This window comes from Drosophila albomicans, chromosome X (assembly GCF_009650485.2).
Source record: "Drosophila albomicans strain 15112-1751.03 chromosome X, ASM965048v2, whole genome shotgun sequence".
NCBI classification, from domain to species: Eukaryota; Metazoa; Arthropoda; class Insecta; order Diptera; family Drosophilidae; genus Drosophila; species Drosophila albomicans.
The window spans coordinates 8149174-8172460 of NC_047627.2; the positions used below are offsets into that span (position 1 = coordinate 8149174).

At 41.2% G+C, this 23287-nt stretch overlaps 2 protein-coding genes and 1 long non-coding RNA gene across 4 annotated transcripts in view; 2 read left to right on the forward strand and 1 right to left on the reverse strand.

Moving 5' to 3' along the window:
- Positions 1 to 4624, forward strand: part of LOC117571174 (protein folded gastrulation) — a 42740-nt gene extending 38116 nt beyond the window's left edge. For both annotated transcript variants that reach the window (XM_034253205.2, XM_052003044.1), the window contains exon 4: positions 624 to 4624. In XM_034253205.2, coding sequence (XP_034109096.1) covers positions 700 to 3267 — 2568 coding nt within the window. In that variant the 5' untranslated portion in view covers positions 624 to 699 and the 3' untranslated portion in view covers positions 3268 to 4624. The remainder of the gene's footprint in view (positions 1 to 623) is intronic.
- The window catches only part of LOC127565278 (uncharacterized), a 93813-nt gene that overhangs the window by 4122 nt on the left and 66404 nt on the right, over positions 1 to 23287 (reverse strand). The window lies entirely within an intron of this gene.
- LOC117567974 (uncharacterized) lies at positions 14750 to 17024 on the forward strand. The gene has a single exon (XM_052003053.1). The coding sequence runs from the start codon at positions 14839 to 14841 to the stop codon at positions 16924 to 16926; it is 2088 nt and encodes a 695-aa protein (XP_051859013.1). The 5' UTR covers positions 14750 to 14838; the 3' UTR covers positions 16927 to 17024.

Consider the following 23287-nt stretch of genomic DNA (forward strand, 5'->3'; position numbering starts at 1 on the left):
GCCAATGGAATTTAAATTTAATACTAAAGATTGCTTGATAAGTTTGAACTTAATTTGACCAAGTGTTGCATTCTAAATTCAGGAAGCTTTTTTAGGGTTGCTAAGAATTATATTAATGAATGGTATAAATTTCTTATTACTTATTATGAATTTTGATACAGACTTGAATAAATGTGTACGCTAGGCAATCAGCTTGCTGTTTTATGATTTTCTTCCAAGAAGGAATTCACTGCACTGCTGTCATTATGTAAGGGCCATTTGATGTAGCGAGTGACTACTGTAGTCTGCAGACTGTTTGCAGTTCTTGGTAAACTTAATACGCAGAATTTCTCATCTAATAATTCATTGATTTCTAACTAAGTCGAGAGCAGAGAGTAGAGCAGAGAATGAATGGCTTTGGTGTCTGGCGTTGACAAATGCTGCTTTATGTGTGCCACTGTGGCACGCTCTGTGACTCGCGTGTGTGGCATGAATAAAACCGGTATTGTTATGCCACAAAAGAGAACCCAAACCGAGGGAGCAACAACTTGGGGGAAATCAACTATTCAAAAAGATAAAGAAAAGAAATGAAAAGAAAATGTACCTGACTAATCCGCAAATTGTATTTTCATTTTCGATTGCAGCGATCGCAAGGAGCAGTAAAGAGTGAGCCCAAGGATTGGCGTTGCAGCCACAAGGGATTGTTCTGCCGCCGCCGTCATGGCAACGAGATCAACAACAGCGAGCGGCATGCTGCTGGCGCTGGCGCTGACGTTAACGTTGACGTTGACTGCGCTGCAGATGCAGCTGGCAAGCGTTGAGGCGCTGCCCATCACATCACGCCCCATCGAGGGCAACGCCCAGTTGCTGGCGTGGGAGGAGTGGCAACGCTTGACGCCCGATCAACGCACCCTCGAAAAGGAGAAGAAGGTGACGGCGAAATCGATATTCACGCTCCCATTTCGCCACTGTCCACCCGATCACAAGCGCTACGGCGATCGTTGCATACCCCAGATCAACATCGATCCCACCGATCTGATCAAGCAGGAGTTGCTCATCGAGTTGAGTCCCGGTGGCAGTGCGCCCAGCGTCAATCTTGACTACGACTACAGCGACAGCGATGGCGACGAGGACAGCGACGAGCTGTTCATCAATGTCCCGCTCATGCAGAAGGGACAATTGCTGCCGCCGCTGCAACCAAATGGCGCTGCCGAGGATCAGGCGTTGCCCAGTGAAGATGCGCCGCTTAAATTCAACATATTCGAGAACAAGTATCCCATGACACTGGACACGGCAGCCAAGAGCACAGCGACGACAGCAACCACAACAACAACAGTGACAACAACGGAGACAACAACAGCAGCAACTGCAACAGCGACAGCCACAACGACAGCAGCAACTGTGCAACAGTCGAGCAATCGCATTGCAACCCAGCTGGATGATCTGATGGCTGACTCGAGTGTTGCTCTGCCCAGCACCACGACGTTGAGCATCAGTCTGCCTCCCAGCAGCAGCAACATTGATGATTTTGGCAGCATTGAGGCGATTGTGGTGCCAGCGGGATTGCCAGTGAATGAGAAGGCCTCCATACAGCTGGTGACCAAGGCGGATGCACCATCAACAGCAACAGCAACAGCAACATCGACAACAACAGCCATGCTCAATGCGGATGCCGATGAGCAACAACAGCAGCAGCAGCAACACAATGAAAAGGAGCTGCAAATGAATGAGGAACGAGTGCAACCGAGTGAGGATGATGGCGAGGAGGCCTTGGCGCAGTTGCTGAAGGTCGACACCCTGCTGCCAGCAACAGCTTACGGCAGCAGCGTTGATCTGTTGCCGCCGTTCAGTCATCGTCGTGTTGCGCCGCTGCTGAGCGCCGATTTGGACGATGCCGATGAATCGGCGGCCACGGATATGGCACCAACTGCAGATGCGACGCCCACAACAGCGACAGCAACAGCAACAGCAGCAGCAACAACATCTGCGACAACAGCAAAAGGAGAGCTAGATGCACAGGGCGAAAATCGAGTTATGTTGAAAAAATCGAAAGTGCAACCGGTTCAGCTGAGCTCAACTGTCGCCACAACAACACCAACAACAACACCAACAACAGCAACAGCTACAACAATAGCAGAATCATCATCAGCCACGACAACGACAACAACAACAACAGCGGCAGCAGAAGTAGAAGCAACAGCGACAGCAACAACAACATCAGACACAGCAGCAGTGACAACAACAACAACTGTTGCCGCTGCTGCTGCTGCTGCTGCTGATGAAGGCGACGTTGCTGCCATACATCAAGATGCCAATGGCAATGCGAAAGATGATGACCGGTTTTATTATCAGCATTCAGACAGCACGACGAGCAGCACAACAGCAACAGCAACGAGCAGCAGCAGCAGCGGCAACACTGTCGCTGATGCTGTCGACTTGGATGAACTGAACTATATGGCAGCCAGTGACAATTTAATGACAAATACAATTGGTGGGCAGGGCGACAGTGAGAAGGCGGCTGGCGAAATGAATTTCGAACAAGAATTGAGCATTATAAATGAGCTGGTTAAGGGCAAGTGGCGATTATCGCAGTTGCGACAACAGCAGCAACACCAACAGCAACAGTTGTTAAACAGCAGCAGCAGCAGCACCACTACAGCAGCAACAACAACGAGTGTGGAAAGCTCAGAAGTAACGAGCAGCACACCAGCAGCATCAGAAAACACAACATTTTGGTCAAAGTTAATGCCAATGCTGAGCCAGAGTCAGAGCTCAACGGAGGCAACAACAGCAGCAACAACCGATGAGACAGCAGAGACAATAACAGCAACAGCAACAGCAACAACAACTGCACAAAGCAGTGTTGCAGACACTTCAATAGCAACAGCAACAACAGCGGCAACAACAACAGCAGCAACAACAACAACAACAACAGCAGCAGCAGCAACCACATCACATTTAAGTATTAATACAAATCGTAGCAATAGAAATAGTAAAATAATTCGTATAGATAGCATAGTCGAAAGCAGTACAACAACCACAACAACAACAACCACCACACCAGCACCAACAGCAACACCAGCAACACCAACAGTAAGCAGCAACAGCAGCAATGCTGCTGCTTATACACCATTCTGGTGGCTGCCGAATTTTGGCGTTCGTCTCGATCGTCAGGTGGATGAGAACGGCGAGGATCGTTCGTTGTTGTTGCGCTTCTTTCGACCATTTCGTGCTGGCAACACAGCAGAAGATGCAACAAGAATAACGACATTGCCGTCGCGTCGCTAGATGTGTTGCAGATGCAGATGCAGATGCAGATGCAGATACAGATGCAGGTGCAGGTGTGGCAGCAAATAAGCTTTATGCATTTCTAGGGCAATCTCTTAGCTGCTCTCGCCCATGTCGAGAGTCGCTGGAGTTGATCAGGCACAGTGGGCACCAAGGCACAGTGGGCAGTGGTCATTGGTCAGTGGTCAGTGTCTTTGACGTGTCGTGTCGTGTTGCCATCTCGAATGCCGTTAATAATGCCGACGGCAACAACGTTTCAATTTCAATGTTGAAGTTTGTTTTAATCAGTTGCAAATGGCGTCTATAAAATGTTTCAACCCACCTCCAAATCCTCCCCCTTTAAAACTCTCCCCCTCACAATTAAATCATAATTATTTAATTATAATTTTAAACATTCTCTCTGTGTAATACTTTATGTAAATATGTTTCTATTTTTTTTTCTCTGTCAACTCAATTCCGTTTCAACAATTATTATTATTATTATTATAATTACAAATATATAAATATATATGTATGTTTTCTTTTTTTGCGTCGTCGTGTTATTCAGATTGCTGCATCTTTTAAGTTGTTGATTTAATTTTAATAGTTTTTTTTTTTTTTTTTGTCATGTGCGCTTTTTACGAGTACAATAGTTTTATATGATTGTGCTCAAGTGGGGCATCGCCAACAACAACTGCTGGTTGCTGGCTGCTGTTGCTGTCGCTGTTGCTATTGCCGCTGTTGCATACCTTAGCAATATTTAATTGTGATTATCTAAAGTTATAACTAGTTTTAGTCCCTCTCTCTCTCTCCACACAACCACACAACCACGCACAATTAACAATATTAATTATTGCGATAGAAATCTGTATGATATGAATCTATTTGCATATTGTGTTTACTTTCCCCTCCCCTTTCCAAACAAACAAAATATTCTGTACACATAAATATTTACTTTTTTTTTAATGTATATCATCATTGTAGTTGTCTCTGTGTAAATATATATATCAAAAAAAAATATCAAGGTGAAAAGGCCATTTGTTGATGATCTTTTAAACGAAAGAAGAGCGAAAGAAGAAGAGTCGCGTTGCTGCTCAAGAAACATTTTCAAAGATATACGAGTATAAATAATAAACAATACTATTATTAAGCGTAATATTTATGCTAAACACACACACACATACACATACACACTTATATATTATTGTAAACTAAATGTAATGCATGTAAATAGTTGTAAACCTAAATTTTTTTTGTTGGTGTCTTAAACAAACGAGAAACAAAAATATTTAAAAACAAAAACAAACAAACAAAAAAAAAAACGTAAAAAATACAATCGAAAATATGAAAATATACAAAACGAAAAACAAAAATATTTGATGCAATAATTTAATTATGATAAAGCGTGGGCATTACAACTTCAAATTGAATGTTAACAACAGCAAACAACAAAGTTTAGTACGAAAGACGAATTACAAAAATGCAAAATGCGGTTTTTATTTACACACTCAGATATCCTGAAGTTCTCTCGTTCTCTCTTTCTCTTGAGTGCTTTCATTTTCATGTGATTTAATAGTTGGCCGCAGTTTGCGGCTGCAGAGTTTCAGCCTCGTCTTTCCTTTCGCTTTTTTGTGACTGTGACGCCCCCCAAAAGTCGTCTCGGAGAATGAGAAATTGTCGTTTGTGTTGAGGCTTTGTGGTAAGTTTTCTAACTATGAATTGGTGCGATTATGCGGGATTAAGTTGGACACTTGGCCGGCCAGACAATCGGACAGACGGACAGACGGTCAGACGGACAACGGGCAGGCAGAAACTTGCCCAAGGACACACTTGGACAAATAGTAGCAAAAACTCATTTAACTCTAATGAAGGCGGTGCGGGGGACAACCACCAACTACGACTTGAGGCCAAGTACATTTGTCAGTTTAGTTTTTATTGCGCTCGACTGCATGGAGAATCGGGTCTGGGTCTAGAGTCTAGACCAAGGTGAGCTTCAAGCCGAAACCAATTGCTGTTGTCCACAAGCGTAAAAAAAGAGAAGAAAATGTTGTCGGGGAATTACCTCCCCAAAAACTAAAAAAGAACAACGTCTCAGCTGAGTTAGCTAAAGGCAAACATAACTTGTACTACAGCGAATATGAATGCGGATGCGGATGCGAATGTGAATGCAGATGCAGATACGAATGCCAATGTGAATGTGAATGTGAATGTGAAAGACAGCTGTGAGTGAGGACGAGTGTTAGGATTACCCGAAAAGCCATGGAAACAAAATCAGCGACAGGAAACTGGCGCTCATGACGATGCACAAACAACACACACACACACACACATAAACACACACACACACTCAGACACAGGCACACAAACACTCCTACAACTGTTATATGGTAAAATATCTGTCACACTTGCCTGCAGCCGGCGTCGAGGTGTCGATGTTGTTAGTGTGCGTTTCGTATGTTTGCCTCGTGTACCAAATGCCATTAGGAAAATTTAACTTTTCTTCGTTTTATTTTCTTTTTTCTTTTTTTTTTGCGCCAGAAATTTCTTTGGTAAACATATGCAGACGGCATGTTAACATGGCGAATAAAATACATAACGAAGAACGAGAGAGAGCGAGAGCGATATAGAGAAAGTGAGCGGGGGAGCGTAGCTAGAAAAATTGGCAGAAATTCTGAAATACGTGTTTGCCTAACGATCTGCATTAGGCGTTGATTGCAGCAGCTGAATTTCTGTGAGTGTGACTACGAATGTGAATGTGAATGTGGATGTGAATGCGAATGCGAATAGGTATGCACAGCTGTTTTTCTCGGCCATTTGGCTTGGTTGTCTCGCGTACGTCTGATAACGTTGCATTTTGGTTGCGCAAAGCGCCATCTAACGGCCAGTTGCAGTACGTGTACGGTCGTTGTGCCAGTTTTTGTAGCATACTTTCAGGCAGATCAATTTATTATGGACTTCAATCAATGGCAATTCACACTTGATGCCCCAATTGCTGCTTGCACACAGTTTGCACAGTTAAAGCAAACAATTCCCAAATGATCCAAATTAAAATTGGAAATGCTGAGAACGTTGAATGCTGAATGGCTGAATGGCTGAATGCTGCTGCTGCTGCTGCTGTGGAGTGCAGACAAAAATTGTAGCTGGTGGAAATAAATAAAATATTTCAATTACAATAAAGAATGTGCTTGTTCGATTGTGCAGTTCGATTCGCTTGGCAAAATGGCAACTTTTGCAACTGCTGTTGCTACTGCTGTTGCTACTGCTGCTGCCAGCAGAAGGAAATTGCTGTTTATTTAACTATTAAGCTCAAATGCACACTGAATTCAGGACGATAAAGCGACGCACTTAAACATTGTGTCCCTGGGAATGTGTGTGTGTGTGTGCGAGTGTGTGTGCATAAAATATAAATGAAACGGCGCCTAATGCTATGCAATACAAAGTCTCAATGTGTTGTGCAGTATTTTAGTTTTCAATGGCTGAGCTTTTATGCAAAGTAAACAATACGCTGATACACACACACGCTCGCACACACACAAGCACAAGCACACATTTACAAGCACACATGTACATAATTCAACTAAGAGTGAGTGCGTGTGTGTTGATGTTTGTGTTTGTATTTGCCAGTTGAAGCATTAGCTATTGTCTGCCTACCAATGCGTGGGATGAGCACACTGAAAAGGGGACTTTGCAGAGCAACAGAGAGGATGAGTGGTGAAGGGGAAAGGGGGAAGGGGAAGAGGGGAAGTTAGTCAGTCAGTGCCGCATCGCCCGCGTGTTGCCCAGAACTGAACTCAACTAAAGAGAGAAGCTTCACAATCTGCTCAATGAATCTCAATAAGTTTGTCATGGCTGCTGAACATGTGTGTGTGTGTGTGTGTGTGTGTGTGTGTGTGAGTGTTTAAGCTTTGTTTGCATTTGTGTGTGCGTGTGCTAAATCAAGCGGTAATTGGTTCTTCTTGCCATCGCTGCCTGCCGCTGTTGCCATTGCCATTGCCGTTGTTTATATAATTGAAACTAACACAAATAAAGTGCAAAAGCTTTCTGATTATGGGGATTTGCGCCTGCCACAAAATGAGCGTGGCTAAAAGCCCAGCCAACTGCTGTCTTCGTTGCTTGCTTGCTTGCTTGCTCTGCCTCGTTACCATTTCCATTTCCCTGTGGCAGTGGCTCAAACAGAACACCGCAGACGCAAACGCAGTCGCAGATACATCGAATGCGGCAGCCAAACGCCAACTATCAACTCACAACTCAAATGAATGCAAGATCTGACGTATCAATGCTGCACAGTGGAGCAAGTGGCAATGTTATGGATTATTTTAAATCATTTTATAGATCATTTTGCTATAAATGCCAATTCACATATATTGATTGTTTTCCTATACAAAAACTAAATTTCCCTTATTCGTCAAAGATATTTTATAATTTTCCCATTTGAATGAATTATTTTTTTTTTAAGGTTGAAAATATAAATATACAATAGCATAATAAAATTATTCTTTGTTTAATTCTGTAAAAAAATAAAAAACAAAATAAATAAGATTTAACTTGTTGTTTTTTGCTTTTAAAAAAAGCCAAAAAAATTAAAACATAAGTAAAATTATTCCTTTTTTATGACTGTGAAATATAATATAAAATAAATAATAATATACATTTTTTTATATTTGCTAAATTAATACAAAATTGATAAAGTTAGTGCTTTAAAAGATAAGAAACTTAGAATGAAATAAATTAATAATATAGAATAAATAAAATTATTCCTTTTTTAAGGAAGGAATAGATCAAGTTTATGCTTAATAAAAGATTGTCAAACTGAATACAACAATTAAATTAATTTAATGTAATCCGAAAATATATAAAATTGTTGCTTTACAAGATTATAAAACTGAATATAAAAACAGGAAATTAATTAAATATAATCTTAAAACAAATACAAGCATTATTTATGCACACGCTTTTAATGTATTACACACCCACTGTGCGGTCCATAAAACTCAAGTTGCCTCAGCACAAGTGCAAAGGTGTGGGTGTGTGCTTGATTAGTGTGCGTACGTGTAAGCGTGTGTGTGTTTGCGCTGTTGTTTAAGCTGTTGTTAACTTAAGTATTACAATGATAAGGATAACGTCAGGCGATTGCGATTTTGTTGGCATTTAAGCTTGCCAACAGGCTGAAGGCAGTAGACAGGTGAGGCACACACACATACACACTCCCACACACACTCCCACATACACAGATGGGTAGATAGAGAGTGGCAGACAGTCGTGTTTACACCTTATTTATTTGGCACTTTCATTACGAGCACTTCTTGCCACACAGCGAGTGGCGAGGCGCCTCAAACTTGGCCACTTACTCAAACATTCGTGTTAAGTAATTGGAATGTTTGCGATTTGCCGCTTAAATAGCATTTTTTTTCCAGCTCCCATTCATTGTTGTCGTTGTTGCAATTTACCTAATGACAGTCTTTGTAAATGTATCTGTATCCGCATCTATGTATCTGTATCTGTTTGAGTTTGCCATAAGCAGCTATCTTATGAGCCTATCTGAAGCGGATTTAGTCAGCACTCGGTTCATTAGTTAACCATATGCCGAAAGGCCTGTTTGTTGTTGTTGCTGCTCAATGAAAAGGCTTAAATGCTCATTTGATGCCATTCATTCGCCCACACCCACAAACACCCCACACACACACACACACTCGCGCACAACGAGTTGTGCAACTCAATTAATGGCAATAAATGCAAATTACATTTAAATGTGGCGCATAATTTTGCATTTGGCTGCCTTTTCCTGTGGCTCTGTGGTTGCCATTTTAGTTATTTACGAGCCGTCGCTTCCTACACCACAACCCCCCTTTCCCCTTCTCCTTTCACTCCCCCAACTTAGTTTACTGGGTCGAAAATGTTGTATCATTTAAGCTGCAACTGTCAGTCAATTTAGCAAACAAATGCGAAAGCTCTAATTCCAAGTGAACTAATATGATTTAGAGGGAGACAGAACAGCGACAGAGAGAGCTAGAGAGAGAGAGGGAGAGATGGAAAGAGCTACAAATTGAGAGTTAATTTGAAGAGAGTTTTTGTATTTTTTTTGGGAAAAGTGGCAAGATTCTTGGAATAACAAGTTGATTTAAGCCAGAGAGCAGCTTATGAACTTTCCACTTTCGTTTCGATTCATAAATTATGCACAGTTTTAAAAGTGCAAAGAGATGAACTCTGATTCGTTTGGCAAGCTACAGTGAAGGGTTAAAGTAGTAAATTCAATTTTGTAACATAATTTAAGTAAAGTCAAAGTTCGGGGCAGAGGTGAACTTTGCAAAGTTTACAACAGAATATTGCAAAAAGTTTTCATATTGTTAACTAATTATCTAATAATGAATTGATACGTGAAATATCTCATTAAATTTTACAAAATAAGTATATCACATTTTAACAGAGCTTTAAGAGTGCTAAACCAATTTTATTGTATTTAAATGAATTTGTTATTTAATAAAAATTTACCATTTTGAATAAGCTTTATAGTTAGATAACTGTAATAATTGGATTTAGATATACATATAAAAAAAGAAGGAAACATTTATAAAACTCGAGTGTGCTCGACTGTGAAATACCCGTTACACAATTTGGATATAAGCAAAATTGTGCGGTATTCATTTTAAAATAAACCATACTAATATACCGCAAACTTACTGAACATATACCCAAGACTACAAATATACTATATTGTCAGCCAAAGCAAGAAAGATCCCTAGTAAGTAGGCGTTTTTCCTTATACAAAAGTATTTCTTTTATAACTCTTTTATTACTGGGCTGATTTATTGATGTCGGATCAAATGACACAACTATTACATATTTTATTTTGTTTATATGAAATATAAAATATACTCATATAATTAATTTCATCTTTCTTGTAAGTTCTGTGCTCTCATTTCAATTAAGGCCTCGACTACATTTTTATGACATCCACCTTGGCAATTAAGTCTCATCGTCTCATCGAGGAGCAAGAGGAGTCCAACAAAGTGTTGACAATAAACGTTAAAGTGCACCTTATGCTTCCCCCATTATGCGTTCATCGAAGTTGAAGTCGAAGTCGAAGTCGAAGCTCAGAACCAATCAGCTGGCCAATGAGCTGAGTTGCCATGTGTTTTGTGTAATTTGAAAACCAAACCAACAATCGCAATTGCAATCGCCAATCTGCAATCGGCAATCGCAATCTCATAATGCGCTGTATTCATTGTCATTGTCATCGGCGTTGTCATTGGCATTGTCGTTGACGTCGTCGTTGTTGTTGTCGTTGTTGTTGTTGTCGTTGTTGCTGTCGTTGTACTCGTTGCTGTTGTCATTGGCCATTGTCTGTTGCTTGTTGCCTGTTGTTCGCTGTCCGCTCTTGTAGGTCCTGCTTTGGTCCTGCATCCTGGCCTTGTTCATGTAGCGCCACTTGTCATAAATAAGCAGTGCAGCTCTACGCTCTCTCTCTCTCTCTCTCGCTCTCTCGCAACTCTCAGCACTCAACACTCAACGCTCAACTCTGGATCTGACTCGGGCTCTGGGCTCGCATTGAACGACTGAATTCAATTTAACGAGAAATTGCAACAATCAACGCTGCTCAGCGCATCCTGCGTCCAGCATGTCCTGCGTGTCCTGCGTGTCCTTTGCGTTCAGCGCTCAGTCCATGTCCAGTGCGTCGTCCTGCTCGCTGTTCTTTATCCCATTTAGCCTGCTCGCCTTTTTTCTGCTTTTTGGTGGCATTCCATACACTTTTGCATGGAGCATTTCAGCTACGAGCTAAGACTACTTCTAGTGTTTGCTTCAATTAACTTGGCATACTTAACAAATATTAATCATGGCGGAGAATGCTGATCATAATTCAGTGTAAACTTTAAACAACAAGTTCTTAGTTCTTCAACTGCATTCAGTAATTATAACAAATATATTTACATCTCAAATATACTTTAAAAGAAGAAAAGCAACGTTTGAATAAATTAACAGAAGATTAATTTATTTAGATGTTATGTATACATATACATATATGAAAAATTGAGTACATCTTAAAAAAAATTAAATAAGAATATATTTATATCTGATATTAACTTAAATAAATATTGAGTTAAACTTATCAAAATTAACAGAACATATAAAATACAATACAAAAGATACTTTAACTTATATTACTTAAATTACACAACACACATACAAAAAAGTGTAAAATAATATATATCGTACACAAATATATATATTTTTTTTTGTTTTATTTTAAACAAGGTAACTTGTAGAACGTTTAAGATTTTACCTTCTAAGTTCAATTTAGAGATTTTTTCATTTTTGAAACAAGATTATAATCTTGAATTTCAAGCTTGGGCAACATAGAATCCAAGAAGAATTTTTATGTTGATTTAAGAATAAACTTTCTCGGTTTAATTTCGATATCATATAATCTTTATTCAAGATTTTATTCTTGATTTCAGCACGTTTTTTTTCTGTATGAATAACAGTTGAATTTAAAGTAAATTGACCTAAGGAATGCAATATTTTAAGGCTTTCTGTCTTAAATAATTTTAAATCTTTCCTTAAATAAAAATAATATTGAAGAAAGCTGCATTACACTGTTTGTTAATGTGGTGTTAAGTAAATTTGTAAGGAGTAACTTTTAAAAAATGTATTGAAAAATCATTGGAAATTAAGCAACTTGAAATTTGCTGCCTCAAATTTGAGCAAGAAGAACGAAGAAATGTTTCCCAAATAAATAAAGTTAGAGTATTGCAGCTTCGGTTAATCGCTTGTAGCGTGTTTTAAGCCGGTTTTTTTTTTTTTTTTTTTGGCTTTGCCGCCCACATTTTGCGGACAGCCGAAAAACGAGCAACTGAAGCAGACCAGACAATGGCCTGGCTGGTTGCTTGGTTTGCCCGTCTGTCTGTCTGTCTGTCTGTCCGCTTGTTCGGCTGACTGGCAGCATGGCTGGCAAGGATTTCGAGGTGACCAAACGGCAGCAACAGGAGCCGCAATAACAAGAGTTGCTTTTGCACAAAAAAAAAACAAAAACAAAAAACAGGAGAGGGAGAAAATGCTGCAGCGGCTGCGAGATGGCGGAAAACAGGAAACGCAAGGCGTGCCAGCTCAGGGCGTGCAGCGAAGGGAAGGGAAGGGGAGTGGAGAAGGAGAAGGAGAGGGTACAGGGGGCACCACAGAAGGCACAAAATAAAATGTTGGCCAGCAGCGAATGGCGCAAAAACTTGCACAGCGTATGCCAACAATGTAATTTTGACGCTTGATCTCGGTAAAGCACACACACACACACACACACACACATAAAGAGAGGGGAGAGTGGAAAAGGGGCGGGGTGACGCCCACATGCACGGCGACTGCCAAATGGCAGATGGAAAAAATGCTGCTGGATAATGGACACCGAGGAATGCAGCAGCAAAAAATTCTCCACATATGTGAGAGTGTGCGAATGTGTGTGCAAGTGTGCCCGAGTGTGTGTGAGTGTGCATGTGTGTGTGTTTACAGAACAATGGTTGCATTGAGCTCTGCTGCTGGTGCTGCTGTTGTTATTATTGTTATTCTTGTTGCTGCTGCTGCTGCTCGCTTTGCGTGCGTTTTTTCAGCAATTTTGTTTGCATTTTCACGCGTTTGCTCTGCTCGCTGCCAGTTTTTTCCTCCCTTCTACCCCTCCCCCTGCCTCTTGCTGCTTTCTACTTCCGGGCGATCTCTCTCTCTCTCTTCGACGACTTTCCGCTGTGTTTGTTATTACTGCCAAACCGCAGCCGTCTGCCAAGCGGCCTCATAATATTTCATGGCTGTTGCCAGTTTGTTGACATTTTTCGCCTGCTGCTTTCTTTAGTTCTTTGGTTCTTTGGTTCTTTAGCTCTGGCTGTGGCCGTGTCGATTATGCGGCAACAGGACACACGCCACATTGCACCCTCTGCCTCCCTCTGCCTGCCGCTCCCACCCACCTAACGACAACTGCAACGGATGTCGCTGCAGCAGCAGCCAGAGAATGGGGCAGGTGGCATTCGGTATGCGGCATGCGGCTTCAAATTGCCGTAAGGAAATATCCTTTTGACATGACATGCGCGATTTGCCATTTTGATTTGAGTCAACAATTGTCGATTGTCGATTGCACTTAAATTAACTCGACACAACTTAGTTAAACGTCGCACACAATGCGTTCACACTTCGTTTGCCACCCGAAACGATGATTCAGTTATTGATTTGCTCTCTCTCTCTCTATTATTGATAGCGAATATTGTCTTGGCAATGATAAATATTACATGCAACGTTCAGATGAACAAATTCATGCAATACAAATAATGCATTTAAAATTGTATGTTTAATATTGATAAGATTTCTAAAACACTTACTTATTTATGTACTTAAGTTTATTTTGTTTTAAATTTTGCGACTTAAACATTGTTGAGCAAGTTGTAAGCTATGAATGGAAAATGTTGGATCCAATCTCCGAGTCATTAAATAAATTTTATTACTCTTTTTCTGTGAGATACCCGCTACCCATTTTGCATTAGAGCAAAAGAATGCTGTATTATTCTTAAATATTCAATTACCGCAAAAATATTAAGATACACCGAAGTTTATATTTGGTATATCGATATAGTACTACACTGAAAATATACCATAGAGTTCCAAAATATACCAGATTGGCAGCAAGGCAAGAATCATAAATACTGAAGTACCGAAAATTGTAAAACTAGCTTTAAAACAAGCAAGAAAGTTACAGTCGAGTGTGCTCGACTGTGAGATACCCGCTACCCATTTTTAATAAAGGCAAAATATTGCGGTATAATTTTCAAAATATACCGAAAATGCTAAAAAATACTAAAAAAATATACCAAATGGTATATTTGGTAAATCGATATAGTACACCATTCAAAATATACCATTGACGGCACAATGTGCCAGATTGTTAGCCAAAGCAACTAAGAACCCTAGTAAGTAGGCATTTTTGCCCATACAAAAGTATTTCTTTAATAACTTCCTTAATAATTTTTATCTGATCGCAACCAAATTTTCAAGACTCATAACTACTATAGTTATTATTGCATATACCAAAATTCGTAACTCTAGCTTTAAAATTACGCTTGTTATTAGATTTTTTTGATTTGCGGAGGCGGAAGGGGGCGTGGCAAAAATTTGAAACAAACTTGATCTGCGTGCAAATGCTGTCGAAAAAAATTATTGCTCTATCTCTTATAGTCTCTGAGATCTAGGTGTTCATATGGACAGACGGACAGACGGACATGGCTAAATCGTCTCGGCTGTTGACGCTGATCAAGAATATATATACTTTGTAGGGTCGGAGATGCCTCCTTCTACCTGTTACATACATTTCCTGCTGGCACAAAGTTATAATACCCTTCTACCCTATGGGTAGCGGGTATAATTATGCTTGTTATTCAATACTTTTCTATTTGAGGCGGTGGAAGTTGGCATTTTTTTTTATATGCAATTGTTAGCTACAATTATTGATAGCTGCTTTGCCTTTAGTTGAGGCAGCTCTGCCCTAACTAGCAAGTGGGAAATGTGTCTCACATATCGATTCAACACACAAATTTCAAGTGAATACTCAACGTGATACTCGAATGCAGAATGAATGCAGCTGTTTGTGTGATGGTCACCGTGCCCACCGAGCTGGAGGAGAAGCGTCGCCTACAACCGCATCTAAAACAAAGGATACGAGACAGAGAGAAAGCAAATGCAGAGCATCTGCCAGGGAATGCGCCACTCGAGCAAGTGCTGCGATCGATTGTAGAAAAGCTGCGAGTGGAGCAAGTCTTTTGGTCACAGGATCTGGCGGGATGTCAACTCCAGGCACGCTTTGATCTGCAGCAGGACGAGCGCTACGAACGCTTGCTGAGTACGCTGCAGGATTGGGGCATTGGCGAGAGAGCTGGCACCCAAGTGACTGCCATCAATTGCCTGGAGACGCGACTGAAGCGGGGCACAGCTGGAGCTGGAGCAGCGACTGAGACTGAGACTGCAACGCAACAACAACAGCAGCAACAGCAGCAGCAGCAGCGACAACATCTCGGCTGGCAGAGCTTCATGGACTCGGTGCGATGTCGCCTGAATGTGAATCAAGTTGTTCGCTTGGTGCGTCGCGATGCCACCATCAACTTTGACTTTGTCGTGCTCCTCGTGGCTGCCGCTTTGCTCTCCTGCGTGGGTCTCGTCGAGAACAGTTTCCTCTTCCTCTCCAGCAGCATGCTCATCTCCCCGCTGATGGGTCCCATCATAGCGGGCATCTTTGGCTCCGTGATACGCGATCGTGGACTCCGTTGGCTGGGCATACGCAACGAGCTGATTGGCATTGGCATCTCCGTTGCCATTGGCTTCGCTTTTGGCTGCGCCATCTGCTTTGGTGGCCTCTCGCGTCACTTTGTGCTCTCCGGCGGCTTCACCGAGGAGATCATCACACGCTGCGACACTCACTCGCTGGCCATTGGCCTTGTGACAGCGTTGGCCTCGGGTGCGGCGGCTGCTATTGGCGTGCTGGGCGGCAACACGGGTTCGTTGGTGGGCGTGGCCATCTCGGCATCGCTGCTGCCGCCGGCGGTGAATGCGGGACTCTTGGGCGCCATCGGAGCGTGCATGCAACTGTGGCACGTGGATGCGCAACTGTTGCAGAGCCTTTCAAAGCATCGCGACTATTCACAGCAGCTGCACATTGAGCTGTTCATCTGCGCAGCAGTGAGCATGGCCTTAACCCTTGTCAATGTGCTGTGCGTGTGGCTGATGGGCGTGGTGGTGCTGCACATCAAGGAGGTGGCGCCGACGGTGCAGCGACGGGATCAGCACTTTTGGAGGCACGATGTGCGGCTGGCACGCGAGGTGGCGCTGCACGATCCCGAGCTGCACAGCGCCATCGATCGGCTGGACAGCGATGAGCGGCGACTCATCGATGTGGAGGCCACGCAGTATCAGCACACTTGGTCGCCGGGCATGTTGCATGCCACAGCAACGGCAACGGCAACGGAAAGTGAGACGGAGGCCAAGCAGGAGCACAACTATCACACGGTCCACGGGTTTCAGGACTTTTGCATTACACTGCACAAGCTCAAGCGGCCGCAGCTGGCAAGCAGCGTTGCGGCGCCGTTGCCCAGCTTTATGGAGGTGTTCAAGCCGCTGCCAGAGAAGCAAGAGATGGACGTGGCAAGTGCAGAGAGCTGTCAGCTTAACGTGCATCGCAGCTTGCCTGATTTGCGGACGAAACAGCATCCGAGGCTGCCGCGCTGCGTGCACTGGCAAGAGGAGCAGCAACCTAGTCACAGTCGCAGTCACAGTTACAGCAAGAGTAGCAGTTACACTCCATGTTATGACTGTGATAATCAGAGCGCCAGTTCAAGTCACAGTCACAGTTACGGCAAAAGTAACAGTTGCAATCCCAGTCACAGTTACAGTCACAGTTTCAGTCACAGCGACAGCCCCAATCCTAATCACAGACACAGTCACAGTTACAGCACAAGTAACAGTAACAATCCCAGTCACAGTTTCAGTCACAGTCACAGTCACAGTTACAGCCCCAATCAGAGTCACAGTGCTCGACAAAGATTCTCGCACTCGGGCCAAGTGCTGCTGCCTTTGCCGCCGGATCGACGTCTGCGTTTGCTTCGCAGTCGCAGCAAGGACAACAAGAACAGCGAGGAATGCGACTACGAGCACGAGTTCAATGTCTAGCCAAATGCTGTGTTCACTCTTGTCACATTTTTACTCTGCTTGGCCAATAGACGAGACGACAGCAAGACAAACATAAATTCTGCAGTTCGAGTTCATCTTTTTTTTTTTCTCATTTTTTGTGCGTTCGTTGCTTTGATTACATCGCGATGTCCTTGTTTGCCCAGCACTTCAAAGTTGTCAGCTGCCTAGTTGCCCCGTTCACCAACCCACCTCCGTTTGCCAGGGCTGCCTTCAAAGCCAAGTTTGTTGTCGGCACATAAACAAACACTGTTTGCTTCCAGTTGCAATCGTTACTACTGATATCCTGGCTTAGCTAGCGAGCTGCCGCTGTTATCCTGTTTACAGCCGACGCGCTTTGCATGCTTCAATTTGCCTGCCTCGATTGCTATTGATCCTTGCTGCTAGTTGTTCGAGTCTCACATGGTTTCTACCTTTCGTTCTTGGATATATGTGAAATATTCTGTTATATTCCTCCAGTAGCGTTATTTCAGCGATTCTTTACTTCATTCTTTGTTGCTCATCGTTGTTTCATTTTCAAGATTCGGAATATTCTGTTATACTCCAGTAGTGTTATTTCAGCGATTCTTTATTTCAATCTTTGTTGCTCATCGTTATTTCATTTTCAAGATTTCGAATATTCTGTTATATTCAAGTCTTATTATTTCAGTGTTTCTTTACTTCATTCTTTGTTGCTCATCTTAATTTCATTTTCAAGATTTTGAATATTCTGTTATACTCCAGTAGCGTTATTTCAGCGATTCGTTGCTTCATTCTTTGTTGCTCATCTTAATTTCATTTTCTTCAATTTTTCTTTAACACTCAATGTTTCTTGTTTTGCTCATCATAATTGAATTTTATTTATTCGATTCTTATTCATTTAACTTGCTTGCTTAATCTTGCTTATTTTTAAACTCCAATTTATTTGTTTGTTTATGTTGTGATTGAAACTTGTGATTACTAAATTCTTTTCTATTAAACATATTTTTCATTTTATTTCATATGGCTATCACATTATTGCAGCAAGTTTTCTATTAACTTGACTTTATTTTGCTCATCTTAATTCAATCTTATTGATTTCCCTTGTTTTTCTATCGTTTCATTGCTTTCTTTTCTTATGCGTGAACCTTGCCAAATCGTTTTTGAACTTTCATTTCTTGCGCGGCTGTTGATTGCCTTTGTATACTGTATACTGCATTAATCGCTCCTGTAGTTTCACTATTTGATTGCCAATTGATCCGTAATGGTTGCGCTCTGATCGGCACTCGCTGTTTTCAAACACATTGATGTCCTTTTTTTTTGCTGACCATTTCCTATTGATGTTTCGCCTTGCGCCTGATTGCTTTCACTTCTATTGTTTTTTCCTCTCTTCGCTTCTCACCTCGTTTTTTTTTTATTATACTTTCGATGAGGCTGTTGCTCGTTAGTTGCTATTAGAGAGCGGCAACAATTACGTGTTGCGCTTTTATTGTTGTCTATTCCGTGTGGCCGAAAGGATGCGCTGCGCTCTGCTCTGCTCTGCTCTGGTGTGCTGTGTTGTTGCCCCAATTGGCTGGCAGGCAAAAAAGGACAGCAGGAAAAAGGACCCTTTGATGTGACGTTGCTATTAGTATGTGTTTGCCGTATCTTTAGTGTAATGTTTATTTGCCATTTGGCTGTTGTCGATGTTGTTGTTTGCCTCGGCCACGTTTACCGCATCCCATTTAGCCGAGAGGTGCGACATTTGTCAGGTTGCCGCAATTAGCGCCATTCCTCGCTTCGCTTTCAGTTCGCTGTTTCTCTCTCTCTCTCTCTTTCTCTTTCTCTCGGCGCGATTAACTCGTTTTCACAGCCTGCCCACTAACGACCACCAATGCCTCGTCCTTCGCTTGCGAGTGTCATTTCCCTCGCTGCCTGCTGTGAATTCCTCAAGTGCCAGAACCCATATAATTTTATGATACATGCACGAGAAAGCGAGAACTCGCTGGCTGCTAAATTTGCGAGTCAATGAGATGGGCGAGAAAAGAGTAGGAGTAGGGGAAGGGGAAGGGGAAGGAGAAGAGGAAGAAAGTCGCAGGGTCACGGGGTCGAGTGCTTCTCATAGAGGTGCTAACATGTTTATATGGCCATTTTAGAGCCTTGTTAATGATGTCTGCGAGCGCGTGTGTGTGTGCAAGTGTGTTTTTGGGCCATTTAATTAACAGTCTTTCTCTCTCTCTCTCTCTCTCACTCTTTCTGACTCTTTCTGATCCCTGTCACAGCTCACTTTACGAGCAACAAAACTCTCGCTTCAGTTGCGTTTCGTTTTTCCTCTTTATTTTTTGCCTAATTGTTTTTCATAATTATTTATAGTTTTATTTATGACACTCTCTCTCTCTCTCTCTCTCTCTCTCTCACCCGAAATAATGCTCAAGTTTTTACGAGACTTTTCTCGCCAAGGCTTTAACTGCAAATTCACACAGTTTCATATAGATTTAACAAAATAAAAACCCAAAAGCCAACTTGATGTGAATTTAACTTTTGCTAGCTGCGAGAGTTTGAAGGCAAATTAATTGATTTAGACTTTTCTTTATAATCTGTTTTGATTAATAATGTTTATTTAACAAATAAATGCTATTTAATTTGAAGTTGTAGATTTTTTGTTTAAAGAAATTTATGAATTTAGAGCCACAAAATGACGGCATAAAAAGGTAAATTAATGCATACAAAGGAGCTTAAATAAATAATGCAATACAACACTGTGAACTATCATGTAGAGCTTTAATGTGTCGTTCTCTCTGCCTCTCCCTCTCCCTCTCCCATTCTCCTTCTTTCTCTCTTTGTCTCTGCTTTCATCTGCGTTTTGCCCTTTTTGGCCCCGCTGCTAAGCCATTTTGTTTTTTTTTTTTTTGTTGTGCGCTGCCAACTTCAGCTGAACTGCTTTCTTTTTGCAACAAATTGTGTTGGCTTTGTTATTGTTGGTTGCAGTTGCAGTTCGTTTTAATCCTGTCGCTGTTGACGCTCTCAGAAGAGACGAAAAGAGAAGGGATGGATGTGTTTTTTGTAAGCTTCAGCGGCATCTTGGAGGGACTCAACTCGACTCAACTCGTTGCCAGCCTGGTTCTTTCATACAGTTTTTGAGCTTCTGGTTTTGCTTGTAAATTATGTGTTTTAATATTTCACAAAGACTCAAAACTGAGCACTTTGTTTATAATCTTTTCGCCCGTTTTTCCCTCACTTTTGATAGCCATAATGAGCAGCGAGCAGCGCACAAACAGCAGCAGAGCCACAAAAAGGAGTTGTGCAGGAGCAGGATGTCCAGCTGCAGTTTAAACAACGACAAAGGATACGCCCGGTACAACAACATCAACAACAACAACAATAGAGAAAAAGTTACAACTAAATGCTTCTAAGTATTCGTAACTTTTCATTTGACAAAAGACGACAAAAATTGCACTTCGTTTGTGCTTCATTTTTTTTGTACTTTGCATTTTATTTATTTTTTGTTTTTTTTTTTTTTTGAGTTGAGTTGACCTGTCCGGACAGGTCAAAAGTTTTTCTCGTTATTATTTTGTTAAAAGATAAAGATATTTATGCTTGATCTGAACAAAGTCAAATTTATGAAAGCATCGTTATTGTTTGCTCTTTGCAGATTTTTTATTATTTTTTTCCTTTTTAATGTTTTGTACTTTATTTATGAGAGCACGTTTAAGATTTTTAGTAACTCGCATTAAATTAGTTTGGATGTGTTAAGAATATTAAAACAGTAGCCAAAAGATTTCACAATTATTAATAATTTGTTGATTTTCAATTACTTCATTAATAACTAAGAACTTTTATGTTGAATTTTGTTCAATTTAAATTGATTTTTGTTGTTGAAAATGATTTGCCAATTATTAAAAATTTGTTCTTTTTCTATAACTTTATGAATAATACTGTGTTTGATAGCTCTAACACTAACTTTTGGCAACTCATGTCAAATTAATTGTGATGTGTTGAAGGTATAAAAATAGTTATACATATGATTTCACAATTATTAACAATTGGATGCTGTTTTAACTTTTTGCCACTTATTTGCAAACAATTTGATAAATTTAGCTGCTGTTGTATAATGCCAAAAATGGGAAAATACATCGCATTTAAATGGAGGAGGGATTCGAAGAGGGCGACAACAAGTCGCATCCTGTCTGAGTTAGAAGTGCTTGCAACTTAATTATCTGCGACAATTACAAGCCGGCAACAAATCTAAACTGGAATGTCCTGTTCAAAGCGATGTCCTGTGTGTTGCTGTGTTGTACTCTGTTCTGCTCTGCTCTGCTCTACGTGTCCTGTCAGCACATTTGTCTACGTGGCGTATGAATAATTGCAAATGCCAACAATTGGAACATTTGTCGTTGTCGTTGCTGTTGTCGTTGTCGTTGTTACTGTTGCTCAAATTCCATAGTTCCACCCGTTGATATGCTCTGCCCAGGCCAGAGATTTCTTTTGCACACCTGCATGTGCGTGTGTGTGTGTGTGTGTGTGTGTGTGTACGACAATTTAGATAAATAATTCTGAATGTTAATTGAGTGTAAGAAATTTTAGTGTGGCAAGAGTTTTAGACTTTTCCTTTTGTGTGTGTGCAAATTAATTAACTAAATTATTAAGTGAACAGCAAAATACCACACACACACGTACGCACACACACACACGCACACACATTGTGAATATTATAAATGATGCTTTTATTATTTGCTGTAAGTTGTTAAGAACAATAATGATGATGTCCGGCCATGTGCTGGCTGGCCAAACAACCGCACACACACACACTCACACGCACACACACACACATACTCGCATACTCAACATACTCGTGTTTATGCCTGTCTCTTGGCATTTGGCATTAATTGCGGCCTAGCTCCAACGAAAATTACCTGCCACCTCCCGCCAGAAGCTCGAACCAAAGATGGAACTGGAACTGGAACCTGCTCCCGCTCCCCCCTCGGTCACACACACACACACACACACACCCATTCACGTCGACTGACCAAAGCTCGTGCATTAGTCAAAACACAAACACATAATGGCACCCGGTGCCTGGTGCTTGGTGCTTGGTGCTTGGTGCCTTGTGTCTGGTGGCTCTGCTTTGCTCTGGTGCTCAGTTGACCAGCCGAATGTCCTGAGTGTCCTGCCACGACGACGCCATTTGGCTGATGCCAAACATTAAGCAATATTTATGACACAGTCCTCCTCTCTCTCTGTGGAGACTGCGAAATGGCAGGACAGCAAATTGCAAATGCAAACGCCAAATGCTTATTTAATGAGTTAATTATTTTTTGTATTTATTGCAACGCCCAAATATGCGAATGAATAAACGTGAAAATATTCTCAATTAAATGCCAAGAGTTGCCAACGAGTGTTTAACGGGGCGACAGCTACGCAATTAACGCAGCGCCTGCAAGACAAAGGAAAGAGCTCTGGCCATTTAGTTTATTTAATGACCATCAATAACAAGTTATTCGCAAAGTAGTTTTTGAATTATAACCCATCGTTAAAAATTGTTTGTTGTCTTTTACATTAAAAGTATCTGTTTGTTTATACAAATAATAATAATATATTCTTAATTTCTTATTACTCTTAATTTCTCTCTGTATTCACAAACACTCACAACAAATTTCTAACCCGCTATTAATAGTCTTAATTTTAAATATTTAAAAATGTGTTCATTAAAAATTCAGTTGCGTGCTTTGACTTTAACTTGTCGACAACATCCGACAACAAATGCTGCTTTGACGTGAAAGGGAAAAACTTGACTTGACTTTAACATAAACGCAAGTTAACGTGGCCTTGACTGAAAATGTGAAAAGAGCGTCGTAATATACTGCGAGTATATACTATAAAATGTGATGTACAATCATATCAAGACATACACATGGCATAAGTATGTACTTAGCGAGCTCTCATTGGCAGCTTGTCTCGTGTCTTGAAGCGCATTCTGACATTTTTGACTGACAACGAACTTAAGTTCTTTGTCAAAAATGAGAGGAAATGAAACTTATGGCTGCTTGCGGGTGACAGCTTGAGGATGACTGCCAAGCTATCGATACATAAAATATTTAAAAAAATCATGATATGTGTATAAATATAGCACTCGAATGTGAGTATAATTAACTTATAATTCGCAAATAATTGAAAATGAAAATGTGACATGAAAAATGATATAAATTGAAATGTTTATTGCCATCGAAGCAAAACAATCGAACGAACGAACGAACAAACTGATTGCCAGCCACGCCCACAGAAAAGGCGAGTGGAAAAGTGGGAGTGGGAGTGAGCTTAACTCGGCTCTTGGTCTTGACTCGTCCGTCAATCAATCAGTCAGTCAGACAATCATTCATGCAAACATTAATTTATTCATTTTAGCGAA